Consider the following 19,781-nt stretch of genomic DNA (forward strand, 5'->3'; position numbering starts at 1 on the left):
CATTTTGATAATTTATTTTGGTAATCCATAACGCTTAATGCAATACGGCCTTTTGTAAGGTTGTAAAACATATAAGTACTTTACATTGCTTTCATGTTTAGAATGGCTGCTCTCTATTATAATTGATGTGTTCCAATGATTTGTGCGTGTGTGTGTGTGATTAGGTGTTTCTGAGAAAAGGGGGGAGGCAAGTGGGAGGTGAGTACAGCAAGGAGAACAAGCCTTCTAAGAGCAACGAGGAGCGTCAGTATGTCGGACACTCGCAGTAATCAGATAGATGTAAGCGATCACCCATGGCCCTGGGTTTGTGTGCGTCATTGTCTGCAGCCACTCCTCCAGAACCGATAATTAAAACGTTGCACAGGTGTCAGTGAAAGACTTTTAACATACACTGCTGTGAGAGACAGACACCTCCTGCTGCTATCTCAGTATCAAGCTTGTTATGTGAAAAGGCTTTACATGATGACTGATAACACTTGTCTAATAGTACCCTCATGAATGTTGGGTAAGACTGACGTTCAATTTGTTCGAAGGATAAACAGGAATGTGTCTTATCTCTGAACAGACGTGTATAAAAACTGTCCCGACAGTGAGACACAACCACAGCGGTTGTGACTGAAGAGAATACGACGGATTCTTCATTTGCCATGGATGTTTGAGAGGACATGGAGGTAAGGAAATAAGGCTTGTAATGATATTTCTACCAAGGGCCACACGCACCATCACAAAGAAAGTGGTTTTGGTTCAGAGGAAGAGCTCAGTGTCCTCCAGAAGACTGTCATAGGTGTGTGAGTGGTTAGTTTAGATCCTGATGTGCAGGTAGCACCATGCATGGTCGCTTCTGCGGTCAGTGTTGTGCAGAAGGCTGTTTGTAGTATAGTGTGCATAGCCAACACTGTATCTAGGCAAGTTGAAGCAGTGTGAAAGGAATTTACCCGACTGGACGGTTCTTCTTCCTCTTACTGTTTTATTTCAAATTATTCATTTTACAATACAGGAAAAACAGTTGCGGTTCCCAAAAAGCTAAATCCTTACAGAGACAATTGAAAACAAACTACAGCAAGTTTTTAGCTGTGAAGTGTCCAAACTGCTTTTTGAAGGAGTCACTTCTATGTTGATCAATTTTACTTTATTCTGACTATTAGGAGATGTCACTCTATGAGCATGGTTAAGAAAATATTATTGTGAAAAGCTACCGAAGAATCTTTCGGGGAGGAATTTGAGGAATTGCCATCTGTATGCCTGCTTTGCCAGTAATGTTTATGTTGCGAAATGTTATTACAGGTTTCCCCACATTGTTCCCGATGTTCCTGAGAAAAACAAAAGACCTTTTTTAATCATTGAGAAGAGTCAGTGAGCGGGATTCATCATGTCATTGAAGCTCCCTAAGAGGTTGAGCAGCAAAAAGAAAAGTATGTTTCCGTTTTGTATTATGTTGCAAAACTATTCATTTTCATTTAAAAAAAAAAACTTTTTTACGTTAATGGGCCTTTACTGTTTATGAAATATTCAAAACAATATGTTTAAATTCCCATCTGCCATAAATATCACAATAATATGTTCACAAAATGAATTGTAAAAGTATTTAATTTCATTAGGAATCATGAGATGTTTTCTGAAATGTTAGATGTTAGATTACTTTTTTTTAATCAAAGTCTGATAAGAGTAACAACATACTCTAATCAAATTAGTCCGAAGAAACTACATTAAAAAATCAATGATGGAAAAATGATTTTGTATATTCAAAGACCTCCATCTGACATTATCTATGTGCAAGTCTAATCCCAAGTTTTTACAAATAAAAATATGCAATATGTTTGCACTAAATCTTTTACTAAAATTATATTTTTATCTTAAAAATTATGTTATTGTGTATGTTGTAAAAATAGAGCTTTTCCCCAGGATAAATTATCGATTATTTCTCAAAACAGAACCTCCCAGGGACAATGCCCAGGCGGAGGTCCTGAATAAACTGGGATTAGAGGCCTTCTTGACTGCACCACTTGACCCAGCATCCATGTTGGACATCAGCACCTGGAATGTGGAGAACGAACCCCCTCTAGAGCCGAAGGATCTGCCAAATGCTTTCCTTAAACGCCTTTGGCTGCTTAGCCCAGACGCCCGGAGTCCTTGTTGCAAACCTCCAGATGATGTTCTAAATAATGTCAATAAATCCCCTGAGGAGATGATTGATGGTATTGGAGGAGAAAGCCAGTGTGCCGTCAACCCTCTTGATCTAGTTACAGCTATCTTTATGTCCGCCAACACTTTCCTTCAGCAGGAGATAACTGTACGCATGTTGCAGTGCCACTTCGCTGTGCCTCTGGTCCTTCCAAACATAGATCCAGAAGAACCCAGTCGTTTTCTTCTTTGGCCTTTGAGAGGTGCTATTAGCCGATGGATGTCTCCCTTGCCAGATAATAACAAGAAAGTCCACGAGGGGGATTTGGCAAGCACGCACATGCCATTGGTTTCTTGTGTGAAGCTTGGTCACTGTGGTATCTCCAAGTCACAGGTGCTGAACAATGTTATAGGTGGACTCCGATCTTCCCGTGACACATTTCTCCACAGGGGAATGGATGGAGGAGAGCTGCCCCATAGACTCTCCAATGGCCTAGTGGAGATTGGATGGTATTTGCCCACGGGAGACACAGCAAGAGATCTGTTCCCTGTCCCTGTAGTCATCTCTAACCTCCGTGGGGACTTGAGTACACAGGATAAATACCTCAGCCTTTTATGTCAAGCTTCTTCAGCAGTCGTTGTTTTCTGTGGTAATCTCGGGGAGAAAGAAATGCAACTTGTGGCCTCCTGCAAAGATATGGCAAGCAAGCTGATACTGGTTGACCTATCATATGTCGAGAAGAACGAGAACAGCGTTGTGCGTTTTGTTGATCAGAACTTGGAGAAGTACATGGCACTTCCGGGGGTATCAGTGGTGCAAGGGAGAGGTTTGAGTGAGGAGGAATTGGCCACTAAGCTGGGTGACACCCTAAAAGATATGTTACCAGATGAGTTGAAATCTGTTTCACTTGAAGCAGCAATGAAATTAGCAGAGGAACTAGGCTTTGTAGTAGATGAAGGGGTGGTCTGTAAAAAGGCAATGGCCACGGTAGAAGAAGTTTTGAAAGGTTTAGATGAGGGATCTGCTCAATTTAGGTTGAAACAGTTTCCTTTGCAAGGGCGTTTGTGGAGTAAACTTGCTGAGATAGAAAAGGAAGAGAGCAAACAGAATAAAGAAGGAAAAGAAATTGATTCACAACTTCAACAAAAGAAGAAAGACATCCTGGTAGAGTTGAGCACCTACAAAATGACTCCAGCAATGAAGATTTTCACCAATACGCTTTTCACAACAGATAAAGTGGAGAGGGCTTATTTTCTTAGTTGGATGAAGTTGAGGCTTCGGTTGAAGCAAATTGAGGAAATGGCCGAACATCATGATGAGCTAAAAAATGGAACTAATGACTCCTTGACAGACAGTGATAGTTTCTGCACCGATTCAACATTTGAAGAGGAAACCCCTGAAGAGCTGCCTGTAATAAACTGCATTGGTCTAGTCAGCGATCAGCAGTCAGATGAAACATCCAACAAGGGGTCTGGAGAAAATGGGATTTCAAGCCTCCGATGGAGACAGCTGGATGATGCCGAGGTGACCCAAGCAGATGGACCAGAGCTGACCCGGCTAGACGAACAAAAGCTGACACTTGGTAAAGGAGATTCAATTTCTTCTGCCAGACAACAACTGTGCTTGGATCTTACCTTAGAACATCCGGTAGCCTCAAGATCACAGCATGTGGAAGCTGATCCAGTCTTTCTTGGGCTTGAGCACTTTTTGCGTGAAATGGGCCTGATTTTTGAACTAACATACACCAATCCCAGCAGTGGGGGCTTCAAAGCGTTGCGTCTCCCAAGCTTAGCTACAGACCTTCTAATCTATGGGATTCCTCTTGAAGTAATGGACGGGGATGCCTCAAATATACCCGTTCGCTGGCTGGGCTGTGTCTTCGCAGAGCTCAAACGTCGCCTACCTCAAGAACAGTGTAGAACTCGAGTGCTGACAAACCTTGGAGTGCATCACGGTATGAATGCTGAGGTTCTTTCTGCACTATTTGGGGTGACGTTTCCTGAAGGAAGGCAAAGATCCACAAGAGGGGTGTACATGGTTGCCTTGCATCTCCCCGAAAATCTCAGAAAGAATATGGAGTGTGATTTTCTGTTGTTGCTTGATGTTGAAGGTCTTTCCTCAATGTCTCTTGACAACAATGAAAAACTGCTGATCCACGACAACGAGATGGCCACTGTTGCAACAGGATTGAGTGATGTTTTAATGCAGAATATCTCATCTCATGAGGGTACTGAGTTTGAGACAAACTTCACGGTCATGGTCAATGCTCTTCTACGCATCAAAGAATTAGGATTCATGCCCATTTGCCAACTCTTGGCCCAGGATGACGAAATGAACAGCTCAATACAAGCGCTACAGTTGAGGCGTGTATCGGATATGCTTCAGACCGACACTGGGGACATAGGAACTAGCAATGCAGCAAAGCAGTATTCAAAAACCGGCTGTATCTCCCATGTCAAAGGCCCTTGGTACAATTTGTCCCTAACTGAACCAATTGATAAGCAGTATAGTAATGCTGTGCTAAAACTTAAGCAGAACCTGTTCGGGGCATTGAAGCAGTGTGCAGGACGGTCTGAAGCAACAGGTTTACCGGAATTCATGAGTCGTTTGTGCGCTGTTTGGGATGCAGTGAAAGCAGAATCCTTCTCCATTGGCCTACAAAATACTGACACCGCTTTAGCTTTCTCTCTACTGTGCACAGAGATTTCGCAATGGGAGCATGGTATCCTTGAACACAGGAAAAGCTGGCTTAAGGAGGCAACAAAGAAAATGTTTGCTGTAAAGGCTTCAGACGCCACCGTCCGCTATGGCCTCCTGAACGAGTTGAAGCATGAAGCCAGTTATGAAGTCAAAACAGAGGTGGACAAACTCAGGTCCAAAATAGAGGCCTATTTGGTGAAAGACAACCCTCCAAAAATGAACACCTTCAGGCCTATACTAATGAGCTATATGGATGACCTGCAGGAGGGGATAACTGAAGAGACAATACAATTGTTGGGTAAAGTCAATGAAAACTATTGTTCTTCAACACAGTTGGAAAAATTTGAGACCTTGCTGGAAAAAGAACAGGAATCAAAGCTACATGCACTTGTAGAGAATAGCAAGTCAACCAAAGTTCTCCTTCAAGATACAGAGCTAGATAAGGAGTTTGAAGATGCATGGACTAAGACACTGTCCAACTTTGACTTCAGGCCTTCGGAAAAAGATGATATTACTGCACGAGTGGTTGATATTTTGAGAGAGAATCTAATAAACCGTGGTCTCCAAAAGCACATGAACAAACTTGAAGTCATCGCCCAAAATCAGACATCTGGCTTCCAAGTGTTTGATGAGCATTTTGGATACCGCAGCAGATTAAAGCACATGTTTGAAGTCAACAACAGAATACAGATGTTAAACGCTCAACAGGTAGCATGCTCTGTAATAGATGAGTACAAGCAATTTGTAGCAGATAAAATGTCCTTACCAGCAGATTTCTCGGACAGCTACATTACAACACTGTTAGAAAATGTTGAAAAAGCTTTAAAAGAAACATCTATTGAAATCAGATCAGCTTTTGAGGTGGATCTGAAAGTGTATCTCTGTAGAGCTGCATGCAACGACTTTCAGAAACTACATGACCGCTTTGCCAAAGATAGCGAGCTTCTGACACTTATTACTGCAACAAAGAGCATGTACGTGGCAGAGTTCATCTACCAGTTCAGGAAGAGAGACCAGTGCCAGAGGGTGGCAGAGGCATTTACTTCGATGGTCATCAAACCGACCATGATGGATTACGTCCATAGACCGTTGGGGATGCGCATCGTCAAAGAGATCCAAAGTCAAGTCCAGCAGTTTCAGTCCCCACGGACCTTCCATCAAAGCTTGCTGGAGGAATTGATAGAGGAGGACAACTTTGAGAGCTTCCTGGAATATTTGCTTTCCCATGAAAAATTCAAAGTCAGGAAGATCCAGGAGAAAGTGATGGCTCACCTCTCTGAGTCAACAAACCTGAAAAAATGGAGGCAGCAAAGACTTGGAGAAATTGTAGGAAAGGTAGCGGCAGCAGTCAGTCAAACAGCAGAAGGTACCAGTGGAGTACTGAGTGATACAAAGCCGCTGCTGGAGAGATTTTGCCTCAATTTAGAGAGCGATGGAGATGTGGATGTGACCAGGGCCCCGCTGAATGGACCTTACTTCAGTATCACCACAAAATGGGATTACTTTGTCACATGTCTGATGGAGTTGTTGGCGGCAATGCGGTTGGACCTTGCTGAGGAATTCTCAGAAAATGTGGAGGCCACCCAGATTCTTAAGTGCCTCCCACTTCAGCCCCAAGAATGCCTCTACAGCCAAGTAAGAGGCTGTGACCAGCAATGCCCTCTCTGCAGAGCTCCATGTGAGCTGGAAAAGAAGGGTCATGAATTGCACAAGGCTGTGCTCCACAGGCCCAAAGGTATGTTGCCTCATGACGCCGGTTCTCTGTCCTGTATCAATTGCCCTGTAAGCATAGCCCAAGACAACCCAGGCATGAGCAAGAACGCACATGGCATGTCTGTGGCAGGCACGGACCTCCATTGCCTCTACCCAGACTGCAGCATCTCCTCTGAGGACCCAAACAGCCAAATGCCCAAGGCTTACTGGAGGTAATGTGCAGTTTGTTGTGGCTTCAAAATCATAATGTTTTCAATGTTTTCCTACATGATTCTATTCTTGTGCAATTAAATGCTGTACCAGAATACAGTATATATATATATATATATATATACTATATATATATATATATATATATATGTATACATATGTGTGTATTGTTTTGTATTTTCTTGCATGCAAATTACTCTAAAATTACATTAATATTCTTTAATCTGCAGGTATGTGTTGGCCAGGTTCAATGCGAGTTTTGCAAAGGTATACGAACGGGTGCCAGCAAAGGTTCCAGATGAGTGGCAGAAGATCACTGAGGAGGAGGCCTTGTACAGTCTGAGGGAGAACTTCTTTAATTGACCACACAAGTAATAGAACTCATCTGTGTTTTTTATCATACGTGACATTTTACTGATTCAGATTTATCTGGTTTAAAAGTCTTTTATCTACCCAGGATGATGGTGGGGAGATCAAATGGATCATTCAAAATACTGGGAGTATTAAGTGATTTTTTTGTTTGTTTGTTTGTTTGTTTTTATTGTTATCTTTTCAAGAATATGATAATATTCCGTAAACAGGTAAAAATACATCTAAAATGTTGATCGCTTATTATTCCACTGCCTCTGCTAACTGATCTAAAGACAGTGTGAAGAGTTATCCACTCTTACAATGCGCTCAAAGGCAAAAACCAATAAAAACCTGTGAAATTACAATTTAAAAAATTTGGCTGGAGTCCATCCATAACTGTTTGCCTTTGTACAGACATACAGGCGATGCCACATTTTAATAACACAGATGTAACAAATTCTGGTGAAAGAAATATAATTTAAAAATAGTAATGACTCAGAACAGAAACTAATCTTTGTGGCATCTATTTTCTTATGGTGACAGATGCGCACTGGTCGGTGGAGGAATGTATGAGTTGCGAAGGGAAAAAGTGAATCCATAAGAGAGATGGAGGACCTTGTCACAGCTGAACCTTACCTCAATATTAGGAGCTTCGCTCAGCAAAGCGATTTAGAAATATAAAATATATTTTGAAATGTGTAGGACATGGTCCTAAATCTTTTTTGGTTGGTGTGAAGCCTGGAAGCAGAAATATACACATTTAGCAGCATCCCCAAACCTTGTTTCATTAGTTATTTGACATGATTCAGTCCTCCTCATACTCTTACAGTCCTGCGGATCATAGTATTTATTTCAAACAGTCAGAAGGCTTCTACACACCACCATGTCTTCATGCCACAAATTGTTTTATATATTTTTCCAGTTTTTACAGAATCAGTATTGTCTTATTTGTTTTTAAGTTTTATATATTGATTTATATATACATATAAAATAGTCACAGTATATGAGTCAATCCGCGCTGAAGCCAGATGGAGAAAACAAAGCTGCTTCCTAGACCGACATATTTGGCAGATTAATGAAGCCTACTCTCTATGTGTACTAGACACACCCGGAAGAATGACAAAAATGATTGATGAATAAAACAAAAATATGATTGCAATTTTCTGAAAGATGTTTCTCATATTCATCATGGTCCATATGAATGGATAACAGTCTGTACTATCTTATTGTATGTGATTTAGGCACAGAGTCAAGCTTAAAGTATCTCTGCCAGGAACACGCCATCCCTCAAATTATAAGTCCCCACATGGTTGTTATTGGATAACAGGATGAGAAGCAGGTTTAATGGTCAATTAAACAAGTGGCAATACCAGATGGGGAAAACAAGCCAGCTCCAGAGGGCTAAAGCAGGGGTCGGGGTAATGACACAGAATGCAGGTCAAACCCATATATCCCCAAATCTACAGGAATCCTGGAAGAAATGTGATGGATGTGTGTTGTTTCTCATACTGAAACAGTTGCTGGTGTCTCCAACTGCTACTAAACAATTGCCAAGTCCAATCCAGCTTAAAACTTTATTTTAAGCTGGGGTAAATTCAGTCAGGAAGACTATATTCTTACATGCCAAAGCCTGTAGTTTATTCATTATACTTCTGCTTTTCACTTCTCACTAATAATTGTATTGCTCTCATTGTTCGAGGCTGTCCATCAAGACATCAGCTGTTTAGATCAGCTGGTCTCTTCCACCCAATAACACAATGAAACAATTACATCATTAGCGTTCATGCTCCTGTTACGCACATACCTCAACCCCCCACCCCCCCCGACCCATCCATCAGCTTAATCAGCCTCATCAACATCATTATATAAGCCTCATGAGTCACCACTAACACCAGACTAGACTCCATGGGGGATTTATTTCCTGTAGGAAAAGCGCCAAAGCATCTGTTAAGATCCTCACGTATCATCTGTTGATGATAAACCATTATCTTGTCTTCATCTAACTGGTCCTACCTGATTTAGATATTTTAATTACAGCCCTCCTATGAGTCTTCATAAAGTTTTTTTAGAGATGTGGTGATTCATCTGTAGGGTATATTTGGAGGGTTTCAAGATTGCTCACGATTGGCCACAGCTTTAACCTTTCATAGTCTGGTGAGTGGGAGTGACCCGGCTGATTTCACAGCACTGTCTAGTGACACAATTGTGCATGCTGGCTCACGTGACATACTAGACAGAACAGGACCAAGTATTGATTTGATCATTTACACCTATGCTTACGCTATGCAGTGAAAAGCAATAAAAAAAATAATCCACGCCAACAAATAGAAAGAAATTTAAGGGGAAGAATTCTCCCAAAAGGAATAAGAAGTACTAGAAAAGAGATAAAATATACAATAAACATTTGTATGATTATGTACATTTGAACATAATATAATGCAATTAATCTAAAGAGAATACAATCAAAGCCATGTTATGCGGTGTGTGTTAGGGTGAGGCACCAATCCATATATATATATATATATATATATATATATATATATATATATCAGGCATTACCTTTGGCTAAAGCCTTAAATCAGGGATCTTCCAGCCACCTGCTGCCTACCAGACAAGAACGGCAGAAATAGCGCCTGCACAGAGAGGTGCATTCGAAACACAGTATTTCTAAAAGCCAATCGATGCCGTGCTCATTGTGTCTGACAGGTCACAGTTTATTCTGTCCTCAGCCGTCTCCAGCAATGACGTGTTGGCCAAAAATGAGAAGCAGGAACAAGCATCAATTCATAGTTGCTTAGCTATTGGTGAACATTAACATTAACATTTGGCACAAAAGGCAAACAACACTGGGAGGCAACAGATTACATGGGATTACATGGGAAAATTGGCTAACAACAATTACTCACTAAGGTGTTTATTTTAGTTACAGAAATGTGGGCATTATGAAAGTTGGCAATGGACTATGAAGGACATTTTTACATAACTTAAAGTGAAATTTGTTCGCCACACAGTTAATTAATCATACATTTCCCATCACCATTTGGGGTTTTCTACGATTTTCTTAACTTGCTCGGACACCATCAGAGCGTGAAATTAATATGCAGAACATTTCTCTCTTGTAAAGCTCACTTGTAACTATCACCTTTTGATATTCTTCTCATCTTCTGTTTCTCTCTACTTATTCTTCCAAAAATGCACACTCTCTCTGTCCATCATGACCCTATTGGCTTTTTTATTTTCAATTAAGGTATGTACAGTCAAAGCTTATCTGCCATCACTTTTCCTTATAGGGGCATCAAATCAAAAGATAGACAGAGGGTATAAGTCACCATGAGTTCACTCACTGGGTTGTTGCTGCAAAATATTTGTATTGATTTTAGCATTGGTTTGTTTTATTACATTTTAGAGTGGTTTGTTTTATTACATTTTAGAGTGGTTTGTTTTATTACATTTTAGCATGTTAACACACATTTTATTTGCAGTCAATAATCACATGCACCTGGAGACACTTAATTGGTTACAGGGACCGCTGGCACCGAAGCAACTGGCACTGAAGCAACTTGCCAAAAGCGTTGCAGAATGACAAGACCTCCCCTCCCCAATCATCACAGCTGCTATTAAAGAACATGAAGCACGACACGAGCAGAGAAAAAAACGAGAGGAGAGAAAAACGAGAGGAAGGGGACGGAAAAGGCAGAGGACGAGCAAGGGCAGGGTGTCGACAGGCCAAAGGGAGGAACAGGACGGAGCAGCGGTGGCTGGATTTTACCTGGAGTTAAACTCTTTTTCATTTCTTTTAGTACTTTACAGCTGGACTTTTAATATAATTGCAGTTATTTTATAGTATTTTATGGGTTTTTGAGGTAAAAATAAAAGTATCTTTTAAGCTCGCTTTCATGTCCTGTGATCCATGCTGTTTTTGCCCTTGTATAAAAGAACCTGTTTTTATGGCGACCTAGACTCCTCAACTGGGTGGCGTTGCTGGTAACTTTTAATACCTATTTTATATAAACATTGTGAGTCCCCACCTCACAATGTAGAAAGGCAGATGTGGTGTGCTGCTAAAAAAACATCAGTTTGGTGGTAAGAAAGTACAATGCAAATACAATATACGGTGTGTATGTAAATATGTGAATGGTGAAGGTCTATATGAAGACATTACGGTGCAAGTGTGATTGGAGGAAGAGGAAGAGATTGGCGATGATGGTGAGGGGATGGGAGGGGGGGAGGTGGTGGTAGGGGCTGTCAACGTGGTGCAGAGCTGAGGATGTGGACCGCTGAGGGGTAGAAACTGAGCCTGCTGGTCCTGGAACGGAGGATCCTGCAGCGCCATGATGCATCAACACATGTTCTGGAACTACAAATACCCTGAAAACCTTTCGCTTTCACGTTCCCCTTTATCTTCAAGCGGTCACAGAGGGAAGACAAACCGATCAAAATTTCATTTTTCTTTCAGGCACCTACAAAAATACCTTACATGTAGAATCCCTCTGAAATTGAGCAATCCATAACTTCAGCTCTCCTCACAGATCTTTTTACTTTGGCTTCCCTGCTCAAAGCTCTCACGTGTCAGCGGGGTAGAGTGTTCTATTGACTGGTCTGCCGCATTGGATTGGGCCCCAAATTGATGTGGTGTGAAATGTTTATGGTAGAATAGAATATATTTCTGAGCTCAAGAGTCAGATCCTTCTCACATGTTCAGCAATAGCGATAAAGAGGAACCTTTACCAGAGATAGCTGTAGACGGATATGAAGGAATAGCAGAGTCTGAACACAATTATATGTTGCTTTCGACTATAGCTGCTCACCAGGGGTTTCTCTAAGAGGACATTACACTACAAAAGGCAGTACAGAAAAATTGTCAGAGGAGTGACAGTACAGGTCATCGGTGTGGACACACTCCAGACACACACAATTATTTTTAAATTGTGCTTGTGGATGAAAATTAATGCGGAGGCATGAGCAGATATTTGCCTCACAGATTTGCGTATGCATCTGCACTTCATTTTTAGCGACTGGACATTTCCCCTAAAGACAACACGGTAAATATGATTCTGTTCCTTTTTCACACGGTTGCTAATATCTCCCTCAATCTGTTTCAGTCGTGGAAGAATCACTAGGCAATCAAGGCTATTATGCAGCCAATAATGCAAAAGGAATAGGTTGTCCTCTCCTCCTGTTAAGAGGGATACAGGCAAAAGGTACATTTTAGTATATTTATGCGTGTCGATGCACAATATGTTCAGGAGAATGGGTGGGAGGGGGCACAGTTTATGTGGATTTCAAGTGAAGTCATGAGGGTCTCTCTCTCTCTCTCTCTCTCTCTCTCTCTCTCTCTCTCTCTCTGTCACTCTCAATCTGTGCTGAGTGAGGCAGCAGCATCTCCCTGCCTGGCTCCTCATACCCCTGTGGGCTTGTATATGCAAGCTGAAGAACAGCTGTTCTGATCATACCTAGAAAGAAAGGAAGTGAAGAAATAAACAGGCCACCAAGGAAAGAGAAGAAAACATGCTTATTGGTTGAACTACGGTGACACACTGGGATAATCGCAGTATCTCCAATTGCAAACATCTCACAGGTAAGAAATTCAATTATTATGTGTTTATACATTGCATGCGTTATTTTCCTGTACATCCAGGCAAGTGAGGACTTACACATAAACAGAGTGTCAGAATTATACAACAAACCCTAACCCTAACCCTTTGTTAGACAGCTAATGTTTGCTTTGTTATTGTGTTACCTAATCAAGAGGTGTAATGTCTTTGGTTTAATTTGCATAATTGCCTTATTAACACATCTATTTGAATCAGTTGAAGGCTGCTGACTCACAAGTACCATCAGATACAAGCAGCAGACATGAAATGGACTAAACGTTCCACACATGACTGAAAACAACCGCAGTAGTGAAAAAGAAATTTACAAATACGGACATAAAGTCGGTGAAATCAGAGCGACAGCTAATTAGAATTAATTGTGAGTGTTGAGTGAGGGGAAAAATGAATTGAATGAGAAAATGTGTCCAAACTTACTTATGTACCATATGTCATATGTCATTCACACATATTATATTAATTTATATATATATATATATATATATGTATATATATATGTATATATATATGTCAATATATATGAAGTGAACAGAATTGGATAGGACATAAAAGATAAAGAAAATCAATGTATTAGATATATAAAAATATCATATAATATATATATATATATATATATATATATATATATAGAGAGAGAGAGAGAGAGATGTACACACTCCTGTAATATGCTCATTCCTCTTGTGTTAACTGTAAAAATATATTAATAAATTTGTAATTATGTCAAAAATGTCAGTAACATTCCTTGTCTTAGCACATTTCCTATAAAGGATATTATTTCTATAATAAAAACTGTTATTCCCGTACTGGCATCAAGCATCGTTGTGTATTGAAAATTGAATAGATAGAGACAAGAACCACAACATTAGGAAAAATATCAAATAAATTTCTTGCATAAATATGGCATGAAAACTACTTTTAGGCAATTTGGGGAGCATCATTTCCTAAAATAATAGTCGTAAATGAATCAATGGTTCTACTCTTACACTGCTGCATCAACAATCACAAAAGGTTCTTGAGCAGTTGGAAACAGAATATTATTCATGAGTATTCAGCCGCACAGAACTTAAAACTTCTGTCTTTACTGACTGCACTCGCGTCTAAATGTGTTAATATTTTGACGGTATGTCTTACATTGTGATAAGTTGTTCGTGGCTAGGTCAATGCTATTCGAGCTATGACCTCTGCTAATGAAAAGCTCAGCAGGAGATGATAACATTTAGGTTGATGATTAGCCCTGCAGGTTGGAAAAGGCAGACTCGCTGAAGTGTGAAATCTGCAGTGCACTTAAAAAAACCTAAAAACAAAGATATCTTTTTCAAATATCATCCATATTACAGCAATACCTGTCAGTTGTGAGTGTACTGTATATTGACAAAACTTTAAATCTACAGATGAAGAGAGCTCACACTATATTTTCTTTTCTGACCACCAAATATCCTCACTTAAAACATTTATACAGTATGTTTAGTGTTAAGTCATAACAAGCAGGACCCCTACATATCAAATTAAAATAAGTTTTAGTTTCATCCTCATGTTGTCTCGTCAAAATTGCATATGATGAGCTTTCGTGTTTGTCCAGCATGTGCCCCTGTGTTACTTTGACAGCCATCAATGACGGAAATGCAACATGGATGTAAAGCGGCAGAGTTAAACATGTCAGTGGAGTCGGAGAAGGCGAAAAAAAAAGAGTCAATGTGAAGAAAGATAAAGGTTAAAAGAGAGAGAGAGCTGTCAAGAATCTTACCTCTTGCTTTGCATGTTGACTTCTTTCAATTCTCATCACGCTTTACAAATTAGCTCCACGGTCTGGATGGTTTCCACAAAGGCCATGGCAACAGCGTTACCAGGCAAGTGTGGTTCCTTCCGAGCTGTCAGATAATGTAGACAACGGGAGACCAGAAGGGATTGGAAACCTATTCCTGCTAGTAATCATGGACAGGTGCATAACAACTTAGATTTCTGCCGTCCCTGAGAGACGCATGTGGAGAATGTTGCAGAGCAAGTAATGGCAACAAACAGTCTTTTTAATTGAACACGTTGAACGATGTAACACGAGCGCAAACTGATATTTAGCGACTGAAGTGGATCCGTCTTTAAAAGATCAGACTACCTGAATAATGAAGTCACTCAATGATGGAAAGCTGTCCTGTCACCCCCTTCCACAATGCCAGACTTGGTTCTTAGTTTCAGGCATTCTGCCGCAGCTTCTCAGAGTGCTAAAACGCAAAACAATTGGGTTCAAAACACTGCTTCTAGAAAAGATAAGATAATTGGATTGTTAGACATAACTCCATTCCACTGATGAAAATAGACGCAGCAATCCCAATCTCCTTAAAACTATTGTGATGAGGCTGATATAATGATATACTGTTTGCCGTGTGGGTCTAGAATCTTCCTCACTTTCATTTGGGTTGAGATGTGCGAAAGCCACAGCGTATGAGTCACACCTTTCAGTGACCCCTCTTACCCCACAAGCAGCAATGTTTGTGATTCCTTTCCACTCATTTGTTCAGTTTTTGGCTCCAGCGACGGCAACGTCCTGCTTGTTCATTCCGTCCACGGCTTTGGTGCAGACTGAAAAGAGCTATTTGATAGATTGGAATGACATTTGGATCAGATATCCAGTGGGCAAATCATCATGACTTCTAAATAAGATGCTCATGTGCAAATATGAAATTCAATTCTAGAAAATAAAGCATAAAAAAGTATGCTGAATGATGGATGTCAGTCCTCTGATGAAGCATTCTATGTTCTAGAACTTCCAGAATCTTCAAAGTGAATTGCAATCACCCATTTCATATTTAACTTCAAAGTCCCAAAAGGCTCTAAGGGGCTGAGGGGCAGGCACATACATTCCAGCCACATGTCTCCACCCACAGCTAGAGGATAAGACCGTTTGGGTCAGATCAAGTGTGGGAATGGTCACATCTGGATCTGTTCTCCTCACCAGGGAGCTGAACCTATACAAGTAGGGAAGCTGATCTTGTGATATATGAGAGGAGCTGCAAAAATCTCAGAAACCCCTTTTTTGGTCAACTTGAAGGGTTAGAGTTTGGCAGCAGACAACAGATCCAAGAAGCCCCTTTTTGGACTGGGCCCCTTTCCACTGGCTCCCCCAACACATTTTTTTAACCGTTTTCCTTTGGTTTTCTATCCATCTTAAAAGATTGGCATTTGGCTTACAATGCTAGCTTGCTGGCTTGCAGAGATTAAGTGTAATTTTATCAAAGCTAATATAAAGCTTAATTTATTAGCATTCAACAAACAGCCCCACGAGCCTTAATTGGAGAGTACCTGGGATTTACAAGAATAAAAACCTTCATTCTGCTAAATGAATCAACTTTTTAAAATGTCATTAATGAATAATTAATGGGCTAAATACCTGTTTCACGCGTCCAAGCAGGAGAAGGATATGTGGAACAAATGTCAAAGTGTCACTGCCAGTCATACCTGCAAGCCAGCAGTCACATTACCTTAAAGCTTTGTATAGCTCACCTCAAATATAGTTTTTATGAGGGATTTTTAATAACTCCGTTTCTTACAAGGTAGTGGAAAGGCACAGAATGAAAATATGCTTATATCTGTACCGACACAACATATATCGGTTTGATTTTAGCAACATATATCAATAAAAGTTTTCGTATTATTTGATATCATGTTTTGTGTTCATTTACAGTTTTCATCTTAGTTTGAAATAACCAGATCCCCAAATTATCCCAGATTACAGATCAAGTTTGTTTTAATCATTTATAATTCTGAGAAAACTACTTAATTTTTATAATATTAACAATTCAATGGTGACCTAAATACTTAAATCAATTTCCCCTCTTCATTATTCTGTATTGTTACGTGTGACACCTCACTGTAGTGATAATTAATGTATAATTTATTATGTCTCTCTTATTTTCAGGTAGCTTGCAAAGACATGGATACCTTCATGGATGGGGATGCAAGTGTGATCGCTAACGAAAGCCAGCAAACAGGACAAGAAATACTGGAAGGCGACAAAAGCCAAGGACTCAACCACAGCGACCCCCTTGACATGTTCATAGGCATAGAGCTTCTTCTACGTTTCAAACCCCTCTTCCTTCCTCTGTACAGCCTGGTGGTGGTCGTGGCCGGTGTTGGGAACTCGGTCCTTTTGGCCTGCATCTTGTCTGACAAGAAACTCCACAATGCCACCAACTTTTTCATCAGTAACTTGGCAGCTGGAGACCTGCTGATGTGCTTAAGTTGTGTGCCACTGACTGTCTCCTATGCCTTTGACAGCCGGGGTTGGGCTTTTGGGAGACCCCTCTGCCACCTTGTCCCCTTGCTGCAGTGCGCCACAGTGTTTGTGTCGGTGCTCTCGCTCACTGCCATCGCTGTGGATCGCTACATTGTTGTGGGTGAGTGACGCGCGATTCGTTTTTAGACTCTCTGAGAAGCACTTTTTTAAACCAACTGTTTGTAGGATCTTTTAAAGCATGTGGCATTTTATTCACAAACTATGGTAGGCAATATTGCAAGTCGATTTCTCAACCTCAGACCGGCTGACATTAACACAGAAACACAAACAAAGGCTTATACCAAAAAGGATGTTTCATAAATGTGTGAAACAGTGTCCTTCGTTGGACCGTTGTGCTGTTGCTTTGTTTCAGCTCACCCAGTACGCAGGAGGATCTCGGTGTGCGGTCGAGGTGCGGTGACTCTGGGCGTCTGGCTTTTGTCTCTGGCCCTGGCTGCACCTCAGTCTCTCTACACACAGTACATGGACCTGCGACCCAATGGCATCGACCTAGTAGTGTGCGAGGAATTCTGGCCGCACAGTGGCAACCTGCGGCTGCTCTACTCCTGCTTCACGCTCATAGCCTCCTACATGATCCCGCTGCTGTCGGTCAGCGTATCCTACTGCGCCATCACTGTCAGCCTGAAGCGCTACTCGGTACCCGGGGAGGCGTCCAACAGCCAGCAGCGCTGGAGCCGAAGAAAGAAGAAGACCTTCTCCCTGCTGGTGGCCTCCGTGCTGGCTTTCGCCCTGTGTTGGCTGCCCCTGCAGGTGAGTCCTGGATCCTCAGCTCGGAGTCAGCTCATCCATCCTTTCTCTGTTATGTAGCCGGAAATGTTGAGACGATTTGTAGCTATAAGACTAGGTTTTCCATTTTTTGCTATCAAATTATACAGTCAACGGCATTTTGAAGAGATACAAAGAGCGAAGCTTCCAGAAGATGATGAAACCTTACGCACCATTAACCACAGAACCTTATTATCGGATGCATCATCTTCACAAAACCAGCATTAAGTCCACAATGACCCGTTCAGGAGACAAACATATTATGATTTCATCCTCATATTAATAGAAGAAGTTTAAATTGCAGCAGGTCTTGGGGCTCCTTTTTGGGACTTACTGTGTTAACCAGTTATTTCAGCATCACATTTGACAGTGTCCTACAGGTTTTAGTTTCAGTCGTCAAAATGAGAAGGAGTAAGTGGTTTGCCTGGCTACATTTTGTTGAAAAGGTTTATCAGGTTTAAAGTCCAGAAGGGATTTAAACATCCTCTACTGATTCGAGTCAGTTAAATACAGTAACACAAGTCCCCCCATGCCGCTGTGCAGGTGCTGAACCTGCTGCTGGACCTGGACCCGGACTTTCACATCATAGGGAAGCGCTACATAAACGTCTTACAAGTCTGCTGTCATTTAGTGGCTATGAGCTCTGCATGTTACAACCCTTTCATCTACGCCTCACTGCACAGCAAGGTGCGCATGCACCTGAAAGGCTACCTCTTTCCTTGGAGCAGTCGGCCGAGCGTGATGGTGGAGAGGGTGACGTCCAGGAGCTGATTTCGGCCCGTCCGCACTGTGATGCAAACGAGTTGGCAGCTCCTGGCGGCCGAGACCTGCACGCATCACACTGATGTTAATGTCTTACGTGTCCAGGGAAAAAAAATAAGGCGACTCATAAATGAGATTTCTCCATTCTTATCTGGCATACCACCGTGTAGTGTTACTAGAAGCAGTCCATGATAAGGCCACTTATTACCAACAGTCAAAGAAGCCGATCCAAGTCAGGCTGCAGTTCAGTCAGTTGATGAAGAAGATTAAGCCATCTACTGGGATCCCTGTGTTTTTCATTGATGGCAGAACTGCTGACGTAGAGGCTAAAAAGATTCTGCACCCTTGAAAAATGTCAGCAGGGGCAAAAACACATTGGGTTGTGCAACAGACACACGGCACTCAAGATCAGGAGTGGCTGTTTGCAGTGCCTGGTTATACTATATACAATATGACATTAAATGCTTGACTTCAGAGAACGGACCTCAACAAACTTATTCCAGCAAACATGAGTTACTGACCAATAAGAGGACTTATGTGCTTGTTTTATTTGGTCCCTGGTCAGTGATGTGGCTCCTGTATTGAACATCCTCTTCATTATATTTTAACGTGAAATTTTGGCCCATTACATGGTTATTTTTGTTATCATTGTGTAGTAATTGTACGTTTGTGTTTGTGCATGCATGTATAGGGTGTATAGTTTGTGTGCACCTCAATACATTGCTCAAAGATTAAATCTGCAGCTTGTATTTCACCACCGTGTTTGTAAAAATGACCAAATGCATGAATGTGTAACCTGATGAATTGACTTCTATTGCATTTGCTTTGCCTGGAAATAAATGACATACAGTATTATAGTAATATTCAGTGCATTAACAATAAAGTCTCCCATCAAGGATGATTGATGCCTTCTCTATGCTGTCTTTCTTTTTCAATTCCTATCAAGTCAAGTCAAGGAGTCAAAGGAGATCTGACTTTTGTGATGTAAATTGCATAGAAGTGTCATTAATCGGGTTCCCCTTAGTTCACATCTTTCAGTTGTATTGCTGCTAATGATTCCCAATTATTGCTGCTCATGATGAATGCATGACACATTTTAATCTGCTGTTACTTGGAAGTGTAGTAATCATCACCAAGAAATGAATAATAGTGCAGAGCAGATTTTTCAACAAAACCAACCGGTCCACTCAAAAAGGCTAAAACGCCATTTGTAAGCCTGTTGGGCGGAAGGTTAGTGCGAGCCAATAACCCCCAGCAC

At 41.1% G+C, this 19,781-nt stretch overlaps 2 protein-coding genes across 3 annotated transcripts; both read left to right on the forward strand.

Moving 5' to 3' along the window:
- Positions 1–375: 375 nt before the first annotated feature.
- Positions 376–8,255, forward strand: gvin1l2 (GTPase, very large interferon inducible 1-like 2). Its single transcript, XM_040191004.2, has 4 exons — positions 376–671; positions 1,285–1,412; positions 1,932–6,747; positions 6,976–8,255. The coding sequence occupies exons 2-4, from the start codon at positions 1,370–1,372 to the stop codon at positions 7,106–7,108; spliced, it is 4,992 nt and encodes a 1,663-aa protein (XP_040046938.2). The 5' UTR covers positions 376–671; positions 1,285–1,369; the 3' UTR covers positions 7,109–8,255.
- Positions 8,256–12,445: 4,190 nt separating this feature from the next.
- Positions 12,446–19,433, forward strand: LOC120828732 (prolactin-releasing peptide receptor). 2 transcript variants are annotated; one of them, XM_040192268.2, is made up of 4 exons: positions 12,446–12,674; positions 16,619–17,096; positions 17,349–17,746; positions 18,305–19,433. In XM_040192268.2, exons 2-4 carry the CDS (start codon positions 16,634–16,636, stop codon positions 18,530–18,532), a joined length of 1,089 nt encoding a protein of 362 aa, XP_040048202.1. In that variant the 5' UTR covers positions 12,446–12,674; positions 16,619–16,633; the 3' UTR covers positions 18,533–19,433. The 2 variants fall into 2 exon arrangements, with proteins under 2 accessions (XP_040048202.1, XP_077960927.1); XM_078104801.1 differs by lacking the exon at positions 12,446–12,674 and having other exon boundaries at positions 15,934–17,096.
- Positions 19,434–19,781: the final 348 nt, after the last annotated feature.

Source organism: Gasterosteus aculeatus, chromosome 1 (assembly GCF_964276395.1).
Source record: "Gasterosteus aculeatus chromosome 1, fGasAcu3.hap1.1, whole genome shotgun sequence".
Taxonomy (NCBI): Eukaryota; Metazoa; Chordata; class Actinopteri; order Perciformes; family Gasterosteidae; genus Gasterosteus; species Gasterosteus aculeatus.